Below are 16,495 nucleotides of genomic sequence, written 5' to 3'. Positions count from 1 at the left end.
GGGATGGGATGGCAGGGGTAGGGGAACGGTTGGGCTGGGGGAGCTTAAAGGGCTTTTGCAACCCAAACCATTCTGTGATTCTATGATTCTATGATTCTTGCCTCCTTTCCACAGCGCACTTTGAGTTTTCTCTTGTCTCCCAGATAAGACACTCCATAATGTTCAGAAGCACTGGCTTAGCCCTTGCAGGCAGCTTGTTAGCCCTGTATCCCAACAGGATTGATTTGCCTGCTGTTGGGCATGATGGCATGCACACTAAAGCAAAGGGGCCCTCTGTGACCGTATCTCCATTTCTCTTCTGTCTCTTGGTGACTCCTCCTTCATGCAGCACGTCAGGGAAGCCACTGTAGATAAGCAAGAGACTTCCCCTCCGTGTCAGCATGTGTCAGTTACCTGGAGTGAACCATTTCCTGCTACCTGGTGGCTAATGCCCCCAGGACACAGTTAGTCATCACTGCTGCAACCACATACAGCTGGTGGGCAACACGGCAATAAGGCCCATTCCTGGGGATGCTGTCCTCATCTCATTTTAGTTCTCCTTTCTCCCGCACAGTCTTTGTTCACTGCATCCCTCTGAAGTATTTTCAGGATTCACTTGCCACTCTGCCACAAATCTGTTGTTCCCAGCTGAAGTCAGCCACAGCCTCCCTCAGGAGGACTCCAGTCCCATAAGCACTGGTCCTGCTGTCACCACCTTCCCATTTCAGGTGCTTATATCACAGCAGCCTCTGTCCTCTTTCCATTCCTCCTGCAGAAGGATTTGACGCCTCCATAAGCTGATGGGATGCAACCTGGAGGACAAACTGTGCCATATACATTGTTCTTAAAAACATCACAAGCATGTTCATGTTTTCTACAAAAATCATTTTCCATTGTATTCTGATTTAACCACAGCTTTACTCCGCTCATAACCTCTTAGTGCTAAGCCAGCCTGATGTACACTCCATGCATACAGGTTAAGTTTACCCCTAACTAAAATAATCCATTTTCTCCAGCCCATTGGTTCACTTCTCTGATGTCTTTAGCAGGAGCCTTTTGGAGTCTTATGGAAATGCAATAAAGACTACTTCATCCCCTGTCCCTCAAGGCAGATAATTATTTTCATACATATGGTCAGAGATTAAAATGCAAAGAATGACTTATAGCAATTTGAGAACATGTGGACTTTGATGTAGACAAAGTAGGGAAGCTCTTCCCACTCAATCAGATTCTCACAAGCATACAAATTCTTATGACAGAAGGAAGAAAAAAATTACTTTGGAATCATCATGGCCTGAAGAGCTCAGTCAATTTATTCCTCGTTTCACTTCTTTGATCTATTTGAGATTTGACAGTTTGCTGTTAACAGCAATATTCTTCTCTATAAATCACATGTGATGCAGTAAGGTTTAAGAAAGGTGTTGTTTCCATTAGGTGTTTAGAGGATAAAAGCTATGGGAAAAACAGGAATCTATAGAGTCAGCATAACACATCAGTGACTTACAATCTGTTGGCATAGAAGCTGTCTTGTGGCAAGACCACCTCAGTCCTGTAACGAGATTTACGGGCTACAGGATCTTTCTGGCTCACAATAAAAAAGAGATCAGGGAAGAGTGGTGAGGGTTCTTAACGGTGAACCTGAAGATAGACTGAAACAAGGCAACTGCAAGTACCTCCTTGGTGATTATTGCTGCCAAGAGCACAAGACCTCAAATTTCACCTGTTACAGACCACTTTGCAGCAGAAAGCATGCCCACGGCAGGAGAGGGAGCCCAGAATAGGAGTCACAGTGGAAGCAGCGTGCTAAAGAAGTCCCTTCCACTCTAGAGGAAACTTGCTGCTCAAAACCTTGCGGAGTTTTGTCCCCATTCTTGTTTTCAGAAGTCTGGTGACCATTTTGGCATCTTAAGTGTTTAATGGTATTTCTACAAAGGAAAAAGTCTAGGAGGGGCCAAGAGCAGATGTCCACCACATCCAAGTGAACCCCACAGTCAGGCATGTACATCTGGATGTGCTGCGGTCGGCTTTCCTGTGGCGATGTAGCCATGGTGTGGTCAGTCCTTGCTGAAGCCATGGTGATGTAGTCATGGTGAGTCCTTGCTGAAGTTTGGCTGCTGTTAGTATTCCTCTCCAGCTGTATGGAAACAGGAGCCTATCTCCTTCCACGTGCCGTGACCCTTCCTCCCAGGTGTAGTGGGTACAATCTGAGATTCACCTGAAAACAGCAAGGTGTTCCCTGTGGCTTGTGTGGTTGAGCCAGTGCACAGACAGCGAGGGAATGTTACAGCTGTGCTTTCTTTCTTTGGCTTTAGGTGGGCTAATGTCCCTGGAAGGCACTGGGGGTCTCCTCTATGGGCACATCTCTTAATTTGGTTCAGGAACGATAAGCCAAATTCAGAGGAGTTACTGCTTTTTGGCATGGACTTTGAGGAGAAATGATTTCTCTGGTTCTGTGTACCACGGGCTGCCACCCAGCCTGCTGCTCGCTCATTCTTTTCTCCATTTCACCCAATCGTGATCAGCCTGAGCTGCCACTGCAGATCTGTGCTTGTCACCAGGACTGGCAGCAAATGCTTGGCAGTATCAGACCAGGTTTGAGGAGAAAAAGCTGCATTAAAATACAAATCCCGTTCAAGATTCAGATTTTGAAGTTGTTCCTCTGCTTACACTGACCTGATCCAAATGTCTGGTCTGGGTTCAAGAGTATCCCAGGCTGGGAAGCAAAGTGTGTGGCTGGACCTTATTTCTGATTCCAGCAGCTTTTTCTGCCATTCAGTTTGTCTCCCCATGTTGTTTATGGAATATTCCCCAGTACCTTAGAACACTAGCACTTTTACTGCAATGATGAGCAATAATAAGATTTCAAACGCCATTGGCTTGACAGAAAATGCATCACCTTCTTTTATGGGGGCAAAAACTGTGGCTTGGACGCTGTGTTCTTGGTAGGGCCCAACAAGCAGCTTCACTGCCTCCCCTTTGCAGCCCTCAAAGAACAGCAGCAGGATCAGCCACGCTGGTGTTTGGGGTTAAAGAAGAGCAGCCTGGGCCAGGTTTGTAGTTGGGATGTCAAGTGGCTGGGAGCAGGAGGTCTCTTCATGCCTCTGCTACGACTGCAGTGCTAGGTCCTTCCCTCATGGTGGGAGATCCTAAGATTACCAGGGAGGTAATCGAATTCTTCTGAGTCATCCTCCACGGCCTTGCTATGCAACCTTCCCTTCAGGAAAGCTTCTGTTGTGCCCACGTCTCCCTCGGGCAGACCAGGTGGATTTGTCTCCTCTGACCGAGGCCGTCTAGGTATTACTCATCTCAGCTAGTCAGCAGTGGAAAATGATCAGCATCTCCAGAGGGTGAATCATCCCTGTTATCTCAGAGCCCTGTCTGGGGGGGATGAATCACTTTCTGGAGGACTCTGGTTTTCTCTTCTGGCTACGGAAAGACCCTATAATTGGTTTCAAGTTCCGTGTGAATAAGGTTGGGTGAGATGTGTTTTTCCTATCCCTGGAGAGCAAAAAAATGCCCCTCTCCCCACCCCCCACGTTTATCTGGCAGAAACAGATCACCAAGCTAAAACACATCAGAGCATGGGTACCAAAGCAGGGCTGAGCATCTCTCCTCCCCCGTGGCGCCATGCACAGGACCCTGCACACACTTGTGTAGCCCTCAGAGAAAGCTATCAGAGGAGATCGTCTTGCCCAAAAATACAAGTGCAAGGATCAGCCTACCCATTAACGAGAGACAAATTTCTCTGCACTCCAGAGCTTGAAGGATTTGAATTTGTAACCATTCATAGAAACATAGAATCCCAGGTTGGAAGGGACCTCGAGGATCATCTGGCCCAACCTTTCTAGGCAAGAACAGAGTCTAGACAAGATAGCCCAGAACCCTGTTCTGGGGGCAAGTCAGAAATGAGAAAGTCTTCAAACATGGGCACTGGGTGCATCACAGACATTTTTTTCCTGTCAGTGGGAGGAACTCAGCTGGTCAGATTAGAGCCTTTTCTGCTTAGGAGCACAAAAGCATGAAATGCAATGTGGTTATCCCACTACAGTGACCTCGACAGCTTTTTTTTTGAGAGGAAGTTTTAGAGACCACACACAAGCTGTTGAACATATCATCCTCAAGGAACAGTTCTCTTTAGCAGTGACCCAATAAATCCCTGCCTCCATTTGTCCTTCATCCTGGCTTTGAGCAATGAGATGTTGTGAAGTTTGTGTAAGGGAAATGTCCATATGGCTCATGCCTGTGAGTGCCCATGCTGTGAAGGATCCCTGGGTTCACCTCCCAGGCAGATGAGAGTGTCATCTTGTTTAGCAGACTAACAGCTAAAAGCTTAGCAAACTTCAGTCACTCTGACTTATTTTATTGTGGGGCAGAACTGGCAAATAATACAGAAAAACAGGTGATCACATAAATTGCTATCTCCTTCCAAGAATGGTGTCAGTGGATATAGAAACTCTACCCCTGACCGCATCGGATGCCTTACCTGTGTACACTGTGCGTAAAAATCAGAAGTTTCAGGTCTTTACAGCTTTTGAAATGCTTTCCTAGAATGTGTAGAGAGTAGGCTCTTCAGCTCACAATGAACTTGAGCTGGGCCGTCATGTTCATGATGATCCCCTGAGTCAATTCCTCTCTTGAGACTTCACCTTCTAATTTTCCCATTCACTGATCTTGTGGTTGGCACTGCTTGGAAGGGGTTGATCATGAGTGACACCCTTGGTGTGCCCCAGCACCTCCAGGATTCACCACAGCACAGGTTGGGTGGCTTGAGTTGTGTTTTTCTAGCAGCTTGGCAGAGGTTATACCTACATGGCTATGCCCATCAGGTACTGTAGTCACCTCCTGAAAGTCACCAAACTTTTCTATATTGACTGCTAACAATCCACTGTGGCAAGCAGGAGCTCCATTTGGGTTAAAATTCAGGAGATCATTCACACAAAGCTGAAACTGGTGGTCGCTTGTCTATCATCTATGTTGTTCCTACCTTCCTCTGTCCACACTGCAATGACTGTAGTGCCCACCTTTCAATAAGCAAATGTCCCTCAAAAGAGGCTCTGACAAACACAGAAATGTAATTCTATCTTCATACCCCCCTCATGCACTGTCAGGTCCCATCTCAGGCTGTAACAGCTTTCAGGAAGAGGCACTTGCTCTCTTGACTGCCCTCCCAAGTGCCTAGAACATTGTAGACACTGAAGAAATAATAATCACAGCTCACATCCACGGTCCGCACACACACTCTTGCATATGGGTCATATATTAAGTTCCAATGTGTTTTCCATTGACCTTTATTATGGGGACTCATGAACCTTAACTCACGCGCTTATACACACACGTACCCAGGGCATGCTGCATTTCCCCAGTGGCGACTCGATAGAGAAGATGGACAATGGCTCCCAGATGTTACGTACAGTAGATACAGCCACACAGAGGGGAAGATGGGTCCCAGATGTTACATAGTAGATGTGTCAGTGCAAAAGGAAGATGGGTCCCAGATGTTACATGCGTTGGATGTGTAAGCACTCTTGATGAACCACAGAGAAGCTTCAGGTAAACTGGAGATAGGAAGGCGAGCAACAAATGAACAACATATTTGAACTGGTACCCATCTATGCAGCATTTAGTCCTCTGTGCAAGACGCAGCCATGGCGCTTAGGCTGCTCTCATCTTTAACTCTCTGCCTCTTTCACAACCCTGTGGGCTTCAAGAAGTTTCCCCCACAACAAGGTAGATGAGAGCACGGTCAATCTAGTGAGACTCAGCAATGAGAAATACAGAACTGCCTCACCTGGCAACGTAAGGCGTAGGAATCACTAGCGGTGTTGGTAGGATAAACACCGAGTTAATATTTGGCCAAGTGATGTGATATACATAAACAAAATTTTAGGAGCAGCAGGAGCCAGCCCTGTGCATGACAGGCCTTATCAGACGCGGTATGTCTGGCAGTAGGAGCCCAGCGATCTGTGAAGTCCCTGCTAGCCCAGGCTATAGATGGTCCAAGCAATCTGCCTCCTAACAGCCATCTGCCATGCTAACCATCCTTGAAGGGAGGCAGCTCCCTTCACAGCCCCTCGCAGTGCAGGGCAAAGCTGCTGTTCCCTTCATACAGGGGAAGGAGGAGGCAAAGAAAAGCCAAGCAACTTGTCCAGGGTCACACAGACCCCGCAGCAGAGCAGCAGCGCTGGACAGCAAGCTCCAAACCCCAGCCAAGCAGACTCTGCTCTGTTTTGTGACCCAGTGTCCAAAGCAGCCCCAGCTGCCAGAAAGAGCAGAAAAGCTTTCCAGTGCCCTGCAGCTGCGGTGTGGCTCAAAACCTACTGTGTCTGGCCCATGGAGGATCCCCTCGGCCGGGCCAGGGCACAGCCCCACAGACCCCTGTGTCAGCTCAGGGGGGCTCATGGCTGCCATGCTGTACAAAACACCCTGGTAACTTATGGAGGGGCCAAGCCCAGGGGTCCTCAGTTCCTGATGAGATGAAGAGCTGTTGTGGACTCCTCTCCAGGACAACATCTGGCCAGCTGCAGGCTGCATGTGTTCAGTGAGAAGTGATGCACCACATGCGTGACCATTAAGGCTCAAGGTTCTCAGCAAAGGCCAATGCTTCTCCCCAGTATAGTCCATGAGCTATAAGAGTGAGGGTTATTTCCTTTCTAAAACAAATCTGGCTGCACTGGAAGGTCAGGGGGGTTCCTATGGGTGCTCACCCAGCACAAGGAGGCATTCAGACACGCCGGGGTTCGGGCACATCAGCACAAAACAACCACCAGTCTAGCAACAATTGACTGGGTCAAAATGAGAGATTGGACATCGGGAGCCCTATCTCCATGTCAGTGCCTGAGTAGAGAGTGGATGGAGCAAGGCAGACATGGGCCCAGCTGTGACACCCCTGCAGGTCCCCAGTGCCAGACAGGGACCCTGTGATGCATCTGGTTCTGGCCCTGGTCCAGCATTCAAGGTGTGAGCTGGCTCTTATGTCGCAGTACGTTCTTGCCCCAGGGGATCTCTTGGGGCACCCCAACCTGCTCAGAGCCCCTCCCCCCAGAGAGCAGTGTGTCCTGTTCCTTCTGTCCCCAGGAGCCGGTCTCCCTTCTCTTTTCCAGCTAGCTTGTGTGCCTAACACCATGTTTCCCAGCAAACATGCAGGAGCCACACGGCTTGGTGGACCTTTAAGCCACTCTGCTTAGCCTCTGGCTGCTTTCTGTGCCTGCTCCACATCCCTGTGCCTGGCACCATGGGCAAGGGGAGCAATGCCAGGCACCCAGGAGAGGGCTGGTCGGGGAGCTGGGGCAGTGGTGGAGCGCAGCTGCCCTCCTGTCAGCACTTTCTAAAGCTGCACAGAGATTTTGGCAATCCTTCTTGCACGGTTCTGACCTGAGGGGTTTTGGAGGTGTCTGCAACTGGGGATAACAAAGCCCTCTTGTCTGTACCAAAGGCACTCTGTGTGGAGTCTAGGTATTGCTCTGATTTCATTTCCTGAGCATCCCTCGAGGAGGGCTTCCCAGAGGTGCGTGTCCCATTAGGTCAGGAGCGAGGACTCATTGCAGTCCAAACAGAGCCCTGCAAACTTTTCCGCCAGGTCCTGTTGCACAGCCAGTTGGGAACATTCTGTGTCTGGAACCTTCATTCACTGCCTGGGATGATTTTCACAAGAGTTTTTAGTCTGGAAATGGAGCTAGGGAACTCTTGTGAGTCTTGCTTGAGGGCTGTGAGCTCTTCTGTGGCAGCAGCAGAGATCCCAGGTGTTGAAGGAGGCCTACAAGGCAATGTTTTACCTATTCAATACTGTGTCATTCATAGAATCATAGAATCATAAAATGGTTTGGGTTGGAAGGGACCTTCAGAGGTCATCTAGCCCAACCCCCCCTGCAATGAGCAGGGACATCTACAACCACATCAGGTTGCTCAGAGTCCTGTCCAACCTGGCCTTGAATGTTTCCAGGGATGGGGCCTCCACCACCTCCCTGGGCAAGCCATTCCTGTGTTTCACCACCCTCATTGTAAAGAACTTCTTCGTTATATCTGGTCTGAATCTCCCCTCTTTTAGTTTAAAACGATCAGCACTTGTCCTATCGCTACAGACCCTACTAAAAAATCTGTCCCCATCTTTCTTATAAGCCTCCTTTAAGTATTGAAAGGCTGCAATAAGGTCTCCCAGGCTGAACTACGCCAATTCTCTCAGCCTTTCCTCACAGGAGAGGTGTTCCACCCTCTGATCATTTCTGTGTCCTCCTCTGGACCCGCTCCAACAGGTCCATTCTCCCACTGCATCTGCAGTACATTGTGACCACAAAGACATGATGGGCAGATCAGAAATCGAACCCACCCAGTTTCCCACCTTCCAGGTTAGCACTGCAGTCCCCAGCTGCTTTTCTCCTATTCCATTTGGTATCAGTTGATGGAAGAAGCCCTTGCTCCTCACCTGGGTTACCTGGGCAGGCTCAGGGTCCCAGGACCTCCTGCCTCTGTGTGTCTGGGCCCCGCCGGGTGCGGTGCCTGGCAGAAAGAGCAGCACACGTGGAGCTGGCTTGCAGGGAAGCGTGGCAGAGGGGGACAGAGCGCCTTCCAGCAGGGTGTTTTGCAGGGCTCCGGAGCCGTCCCCGCGTGCTGCGCCCTCAGCTCCTTGCACAGCGAGCTCCCCCGCAGCTCACAAGCCAGGTACTGACTCAGTGTGTCTGGGAGTTTTGCCTGAGAAAGGAGCCGAGGTGTTGGCCCCAGTCATTAGTAAGTTATCGGAGAAATTTAGCTGCAGTGACATCATCTCCTTCTTATGTTACTACAAGGAACTTAGATCCTATTATGGGATAGGAGGTAACTCAATCGAGCCTTTCAAGATAAACTCAGACAGGAAGAGAGACATGATTGCCTGAAGGCACCAATTAGACATTTCTGGTGAGATCAGCTCTGTGCAGCCGACACACATTCACGCTGGGGCCGGGGAAGACAGCAAGCACCTCGCTCCCTGAGAAAGGGGTGGTCTCGGGGAGGGGTGGGCACCCAGCTCTTCCTCTCACTGCTGCCAGATCAGTCCTCGCTCCTTCGAGGGTCGCAGCTCTCTCCAGACCATCCTTCCTTTATCTCCCGTATTCTGCTGCTGACAGATAATCAAGATGCAGAGGAGCTCCCCTGCTTGGAGGGAGAACAGCCCAGCCCAGTACCACCCAATGTTGCCTACGATCTTTGGTGGCAAGTTTTCTCCAACTTTATCAAGGGAAATAATAGCCTAATATATTGCAAAAAAAAATGCTGGGAGGATGGATGGGAGTTTGAGGTCCCAGCGTCCTGTTGTGACTGGGCTGTGGGCAGCGGAGGAACATCACAGCGTCTGTAAGGCACCCAGACGACCTGCTGTCTGGCTCTGCTGTGTGCAGGGAAGGGAGGACAGCGGCAAAAGTCAGGGTAGTTCCTGACAGCGTGGAGTTGTGCTTTGTTATTGGCTTCCAGGCTGCAGCTCCCCCCCTGTAAATGCTCCACAGGCAGAAGGAACTGGAAAGATATGGGCAAAGTTGCTTCTGCCAGCCATAGCCTGAGATTTGCACCACATCTGTCAGAGAACAGAGACTGGTGTTGGTTACCCACTGCTGCACGCTTCTGCCAGTCATGTTACAGGCTGCGAGATGCACGTGCTCACAGACACCTGGGAAATGCACTTGTGCATCCTCTGAAATGCTCTGGAAAGGAGGTCTTGGAACAAGTCAATTCTTAGAAACTGCTGGGTCTGTGGCACAGGAAACCAAAGACCTCAGATTATAGCTTGACCTGCCAGAATTAATATAAAACTTATGACATGCTCACTGCACTGGCAACTGCACATAGCCCCACCACCGCCTGGACCTCCTGAATGGTTGTGCTGACTGCACTGGCTTGTCTTCTGCACTCTGGATCTCCCACTTTTGACCTTTTCTCATTCAAAACAGCCTTCCCTACCTGCTTGGTTCCTCCTAGGAATGCTTTTGATCCCAGCATCATCTCCGGACTGTTCCTGGCAAGAAGGCAGGCAATTCCTCCTCAAGCCTTTATCAAATACAGACAATGTTCAAAGCAATTAAGTGACTTTTCAAAGGGATGCTGGGCTCTTAACCCTGCACCCACAGGAAGGCACTGACATGACACTGTCCTGCCCAAGGAAGGGCTTCCCCTTCCCACCCTGCGCAGGCTCCTGTGCCTCCCCAGAGCTGCCACTGGGCACCGCGGCAGTGAAGGCACCAGCCATTGGGGCTCAAACCTGCCTGCATTCCATGCTGACCTCCTGCTCCTCTCACCATGGCTCACCACAGGCATGCTCAGGGAACACAGGTGACATAGGCAACGCCTCAGACCAAAAGCCAAGGGGCTTCTTCCCAGGCAGCTCCCTCTGTCCCCATCCCTGTAGTCCCTAAAACATAAAATGGAGTAAAATCTGAGGTCATTCCAGGCACTTTTGGCTGTGCCATGTTGAAGTCATATAAATGCCCCATAACTATCAGCAGTAGATGCAGATCTAAAGCCAGAAGCCGAGGCTTTCAAGCAGCTGGTGATTTTCATATGCCCCACTTAAAACCAGCTCCTTTTGCCTGCAATGGACAGGATGATGCTCTACAGTGCCTTGCTTGAGCCCGTGAAGTCACTTGGAAATCGTGTCCGTGCAGACATCTGGAGACTACTGTGTGTCTCATCTGCTCTCCAGACCTTCAGTGCTGCTTGACGGCGGGGTTGAGATGAAGCCATGCTTCTAAGCCATCCAGCAGCTCTGTGGAGGCATCTTCCTCTGTAAGCAACAAACGGGTTAATGCTTGCAAGGAAAACCAACTGAGTGATTTGGTGAAATAAAGATTAAAACATCTCTGTGGAAGGTGAGGAGCCAGCCCCAGCCTGCGCTGTCCCATTTACCCACTAATCGGCCCAATTATCTTAGGTATAAATCATAACACAAAACACTTACGGAGCCAGAGTCACACACTGAAGAAAGGAGAGAACTGTTGGGTTGGTTTTTGTTTAGTATAATTGATATAATTACTAACAACTCTGTGCCAAGAACTTCAGCTTTTCTCCTTCCAGAAGAGAGTGGAGAGCTGTCTGAAAGCCATAGCAATTAGCAATCCCCACATGCACAGTTTTTATTAGAAAGAATGCACCTCTGTTCCAGAAAGAGCCAGCAACTCCCCGAAGAGCAATTAAACAACCTGGAGACCTTTTGGTGCCAGGAATGCAGCCATCACTTAGTCCATGTTCCCCTGTGGATGCCACAAAGGCACACAACGAATCCTGCCCATCATGCTGCGTGTGCAATGCTTTCACCCGGACACTTCCCTGTTCCTAACTGTAACTTCACTAGATCCAGATAGATGCATCTCGCAGTGCTGTGGTCCGAGCAGGCTGCTCTTTCTAAGGTTGCTCAGGCCCTTGCCCAGCCCATCGCAACCAGCAGAAAGTCTCCCTTTCACTCACCAAGGAATCTGGCTGGGGTCTGATTTTCACACCCTGGAGCAGATTAAGGCAGCAGTTACATGGCTGGAGCTCACCCATACCCCCCTAGCATGCTGCTCTCCGGATAGTGCCTCACAGACAGTGGCCACACTCACCACAACACACCATGTTGCCACCAGGCAGCCCCCACAAAGCTGAGGAGACAGAAGATTTGGGGTTCATTTGAGTCTTGCAGATGTGACCTTGCATTAAGGGCCTGGTGTGGAGACAATGGAGCAGAGCCTGGCTTGGAACTGCAGAGTGTGTCCAAAGCTAGTGGCTATCCAGGAGCGCTAACAAACTCCTTAGATGAATCTTAATTATTGCCCCTGTACCAATCATAGGGATCTGCAAAGACAGGAAGGTGTTTGAGTACCTCAGAAAAATCCACCAAGGACCCATGCTATCTCACTGGCCCTTCCCTCATACCTATGGACCGTGGATGTAAATCGTGCCTTTCCTGAGCATATGCTAAATAGCCATGGAGCAAATCCATCAACATTAATGGTTCCCCAAGACCTGGGGCACCGCCACGCTGAAGCCAAGCTCCCTTGTGGCTCACATCTGTGGCTTCGCCCAGGAGTTCATGACCAAAGTGGGACATCAAGCTAGACAGTCATGGAGCCACTGCACTGCCTTGCCATGAGCCATCCCGGCCTTGGACAGCCAGCCTGGTGTACCAGCCCTTGGCTCTGTTTTAGCTTCTCCTTTTCTGAAAGCTTAATTTGGTTTTGAAAAATGATAACTATTCTCAGCGGATATTTTCATTGTCTGTTCTTTAATTAATTAAACTTGAAACAGAGCATTCCCTTTAAAACAATTTTCAGTAAACATATAGGGAATTTGGATGAAAGAATGTCTCTGAGAAAAGGAAGCAGTGCTTTTTTTTGAAAAAAAACAGATTATGATGCCAAAAACTAACAGAATTCTTATGCTGAAGAAGGAATGGAAAAATTAAGCAAAGATTAACATTTCCCACACAAGTTTTAATTTTAGTCAAAAAGTTCTTGTTTGTCCCAAAACATTTTGATGAACATTTTCAAATGGAGTCTTTAATCTTACCCGGAGCTGCTCCAGGGTTTGCTTTTCTCCCCTTTATTCTTCGTATTTATCTTCTCGGGTAGGTGAGTGATGCTGTGCTCTGATTGTTTCATAGTCTTGGAAATGGGAGGTAAATTGAGGCAGAACCTGCAGCATGCCCACCCCCTTTGAAAGGAAAATATGCGCTGTCCTGTGTCAGCCTTCTGAGCAAAGATGCAAATCCTGCGGCAACTGAGCGGAGCTTTGGGTGCGATGTGCTTCTGTCATCCACAGAGCAATCAACAGAGCGGGTTGACAAACCCTCAGCTGAACAAGCCTTGCTCCAGCAAATGCCGCTTTGCAGCAATGCAAGTGCATTGCAATTTGGAAAAACACATTAATGGGGCAAAATGGGAGCAATGAAATCCACCTTGGGGTATCATTTCAGTTCGAGGTGACGTTGTATCAAGACTTGTACGCTGCATTTAAAGGACAGTTGTCCAAGGGAGATCTCAGGAAGGTCGGACTGCACTTCTCAACCAGGTATAAATCTCCAGCTTTGTCCATCCAGGTCAGACCAGGCAGTGCAGGAAACGTTTCTCGCTGTGGTGTAGGAAAGGGTCTGTTTCCCAGGATGACCTGAGAATTTCACCCAGGAAACGCCACCCCTACCCCACTGCAGAGACCATGGCTCTGTGCACATGATGGGGCGTTTGGTCTCCTCTTGCAGGCTGGAAGTTTATTGCAGGGCGCTGGGAAGTGATTGGTGAACTAGGAAATGTTATCAGTGCTCTTTGGACAAATGTCTGGGGGGAACAGTGTCTGGGGGTCTGCTCCAGCGTCCAACTTCCATCAAAAACATTAATTTACATTTAAATTACATTAAAAACATTAAAATACTAATTTCTATACCACATTCCTTTATGGAGGATCGTTGGTTTGAGGGCTGGGCCATGACAGTCCTGTTAACTTCTTCCTTGTATGCTTTGATAAGAGACAAAGTGCTTTCTCTTTGCAATTTGAATTCAGAGATCTTTCCTTTTGATAGCTTGGAAAAATAAAATAAGCCCTGTTGGCCGTGGATTGAAATTGGAATTTTCTTTCTCCTTGGTATAATTGGTTCCTGGTATTTCATCCAAATGTGAAGTGTTTTCCTCTTATATTTTGATTTTGAAATCTACAGATAACACATTGCATCCTGCTCACCATTGTTGAAATAAGAGATCTTGAAGAGAGATGATTCCCAAACCTAGTTTTTTAACTTTTTTTTTTTAATAATAAGCTTAATATTTTTTGGCTTCTCATTCTATTTTGGAACAAAAACAAGACTTAAAAATTAAAGTTTCTCACCAAATTAAACCTCAAATTCAACTGCCTTAAGGTTTCCATGTTGATAAAAAAAAAAGCAACTGGCAAATCAAGGGGAAAGAAAGGCCTGAACATGTGTGATACAGAGAGCACAGGCTTAATTCCTGCACCATGACATAGAGTCTGACTCGTTTGCGGTGCTTTTGCAGGTAGCTCTGGCTGTCGGATCAAACGCAGGACCGAAAGCAGGGCTGCTGCATATTTTGCATTTCCAGATAAATCCTTTTCCTCTGGAATGGGGCTTTGGCCACATGGTTTGGTTGTCCTGCACATCCCACAGCAGTGGGTCTGAGTGGGCTGGGGGGTACCCCAACCCCAAATAGGGCCGTGCCTCTGCAGATCAGTTCGGGCAGATCCACGGCAAGCCCAGACCCAGGGGATGCAGCTTTGATGCTCAGTTTTAAGGGGGGTGCCCGCAAGCCACAGCTGGCCAGTGTCCATCTGGTGGGCCCATGTGAAAGTACTTAGCCCAACCACCTTGTTTAAGAAGGTACCATCACTTGGCAGCACTAAATGGCCATCAAGAAGGGATCATCCTCGGCAGTGATCAAAGACCTCCAAGCACAGGCAGGAGCCTTGCACTGAGACCTCCTTATGCTAATCACTATTTACAGCCTAATCCAATCTCCCTGGCCATCAATCCATCCGCCTTGGCATCAAAACTCCCTTTGCATAACACTGTGGGCACGTAAAGCAATGCTAGATCCATCTCTCATTTATCCCCACCCTGTTTCTTTCCCACTCAGACGCCTGGATGCAAACCTTATCTCTGTGGTGCCCGAGAAGAGCTTTGAGGGGCTGCTCTCCTTGCGTCACCTGTGGCTGGACGATAACGCCCTGACGGAGATCCCTGTCCAAGCTCTCAACCACCTGCCAGCGCTGCAAGCCATGACCCTGGCTCTCAACCAGATCTGGCACATTCCTGATTATGCCTTCCAGAACCTCAGCAGCCTCGTGGTGCTGTAAGCCTTCCTCCGCTTGTAAACTCCCTCGCAGCTGCGGTGTCCTCCAGCTGGGACAAGGTGCTGATCGTGCCTGGCAAACAGGGTCCTCCTCCCATGGGAAGGCCTGGTGGTCGCTGCCCAGGAGCAGCTTTCTGCTGCAGGGGTGGCAGGAAGAGGCGTTGTTGATGAGAGTCAAGGAATCCCCACCATTTGATATGAAATGCTAAAATTGCCTCTTCCCATTTTTTTCATATTTTCCCCACATTTCACTGAAAAGCCAAAAAGCTCCCCAATATCATTAAAAAAATTCTTTGCATTTAAAAAAATCAGTATCCGAAAACAAACAGCAGATTTTTTTTCCCTAAAGATTCAAGCGACAAAAAGCTCCTCATTTCTATTTCCCCCTGCAATCCCTGTGTTAAAACTACAAGAATTTCTATCAACATGAAAAAAAAATCACAACAACCTGTGGTCAGGTCAAAAAGCATTTGGTTTTTCTTGGAAAACATGCCGAGAAAACTTTTTGACCAAATATGATTTTGACCAAAAGGTCTCACCTCAACACCTTGTCCAAGCCTGCGCGTGCTTATTTGCATGACTGCCATACATGCAGATCAGCTATTCTTTGCGGTGACCACAACCCCACGGTGCGTGGCGTTGTCCTGTTTGCGTTACGAACATTCTGCTGACAGCGTTCAGAGCAACACCGAGAGCGGGGCTGCTCTCAGAGGGTACCTGGCCCAGGAGGGAAACACCTACTCCATGGGCAGTGAGACTCAAACGCTCTGCGGCCTGAAATCAGAAAGCAAACCCATGTCTTTGGCAGCTGCATCAGGAGGCACATCCGCTCAATCAACGGAGGCTTCTGTATTATCTGGCTTTTAAAAGGAAGTTTACATGTGCAAATTAGCAGTCATTACTTTTCTGGTGTTGATTAGCAAGTTCAGGTGTGATTGCCAATTGAGAGCTCCTGTACCTACATGAAATGCTACCTTTTAGTTTGGTAATGCGTATTGACACCAGGATGTTAAGTAATCTCAGCATGTGGTGCCTTAGTGAAAGTTTAGCAATTATTTCGCTTTCAAAATTTAAAGTGTTTACTGAAGCCATTTAGCACTGAAAGTGCTTGGACAAAGCACAGTCCAGAGTTTTACTAAGCATCAACTTCAGCTGTTTAGACAAAGCATAAAGGCTTATTTAGCAGAAATGCTAAAAGCAACTTGAGAAATGTCAAATAAGTAGTTTTCACCCACAATAGTGCTCATTCTACGAGGCATCCCATGACCATCGTAATGCAACCACTTCATTCAGCTTTAATAGCTAGCACGGAGGGTGAGCTGACATTTGGGTTTTTATTTCAGTCTCAAAAGCATGCTGCTTTCATTCTGGCTTATCCCATACTTTGGGTGAGAAGCAACTCTTTAATTAAGCAGGCAAGCCCAAGAAATAAGAGTCATTGACCGTTAGGTCACAAGGGAGGGAATAATGTCCCACCACAGACAATTGGAAGGGAACACATGCGTGATCCTGCCAGGCGCTGTGGGACACGATGCTGAATTTTTGTGGGATCACAAGTGTTTGGCAGAACCGGCCCCATAAATCTCTCCTGTGGTTCCATGCATACCCTTGTCAGCGCGCAGCCAGTGGAAAGTCACCCAGAGCTCTCCCCGTGCCCCTACCAGGGATGCTTCCCTGCCTCGGCATCACCCACCAAGCCGAGAAGCACACGCCCCCAAAGCCAG

At 48.6% G+C, this 16,495-nt stretch overlaps 1 protein-coding gene across 1 annotated transcript in view; it reads left to right on the top strand.

Annotated features, from left to right (window-relative positions):
* Positions 1–16,495, top strand: part of LGR6 (leucine rich repeat containing G protein-coupled receptor 6) — a 149,221-nt gene that overhangs the window by 87,941 nt on the left and 44,785 nt on the right. The window contains exon 5 of the mRNA XM_009634098.1: positions 14,556–14,771. Coding sequence (XP_009632393.1) covers positions 14,556–14,771 — 216 coding nt within the window. The remainder of the gene's footprint in view (positions 1–14,555; positions 14,772–16,495) is intronic.

This window comes from Egretta garzetta, unplaced genomic scaffold (assembly GCF_000687185.1).
Source record: "Egretta garzetta isolate BGI_Z169 unplaced genomic scaffold, ASM68718v1 scaffold202, whole genome shotgun sequence".
Taxonomy (NCBI): Eukaryota; Metazoa; Chordata; class Aves; order Pelecaniformes; family Ardeidae; genus Egretta; species Egretta garzetta.
Note: the sequence above shows the minus strand (reverse complement) of the source record. Positions and strands in the feature narration are given on the sequence as shown.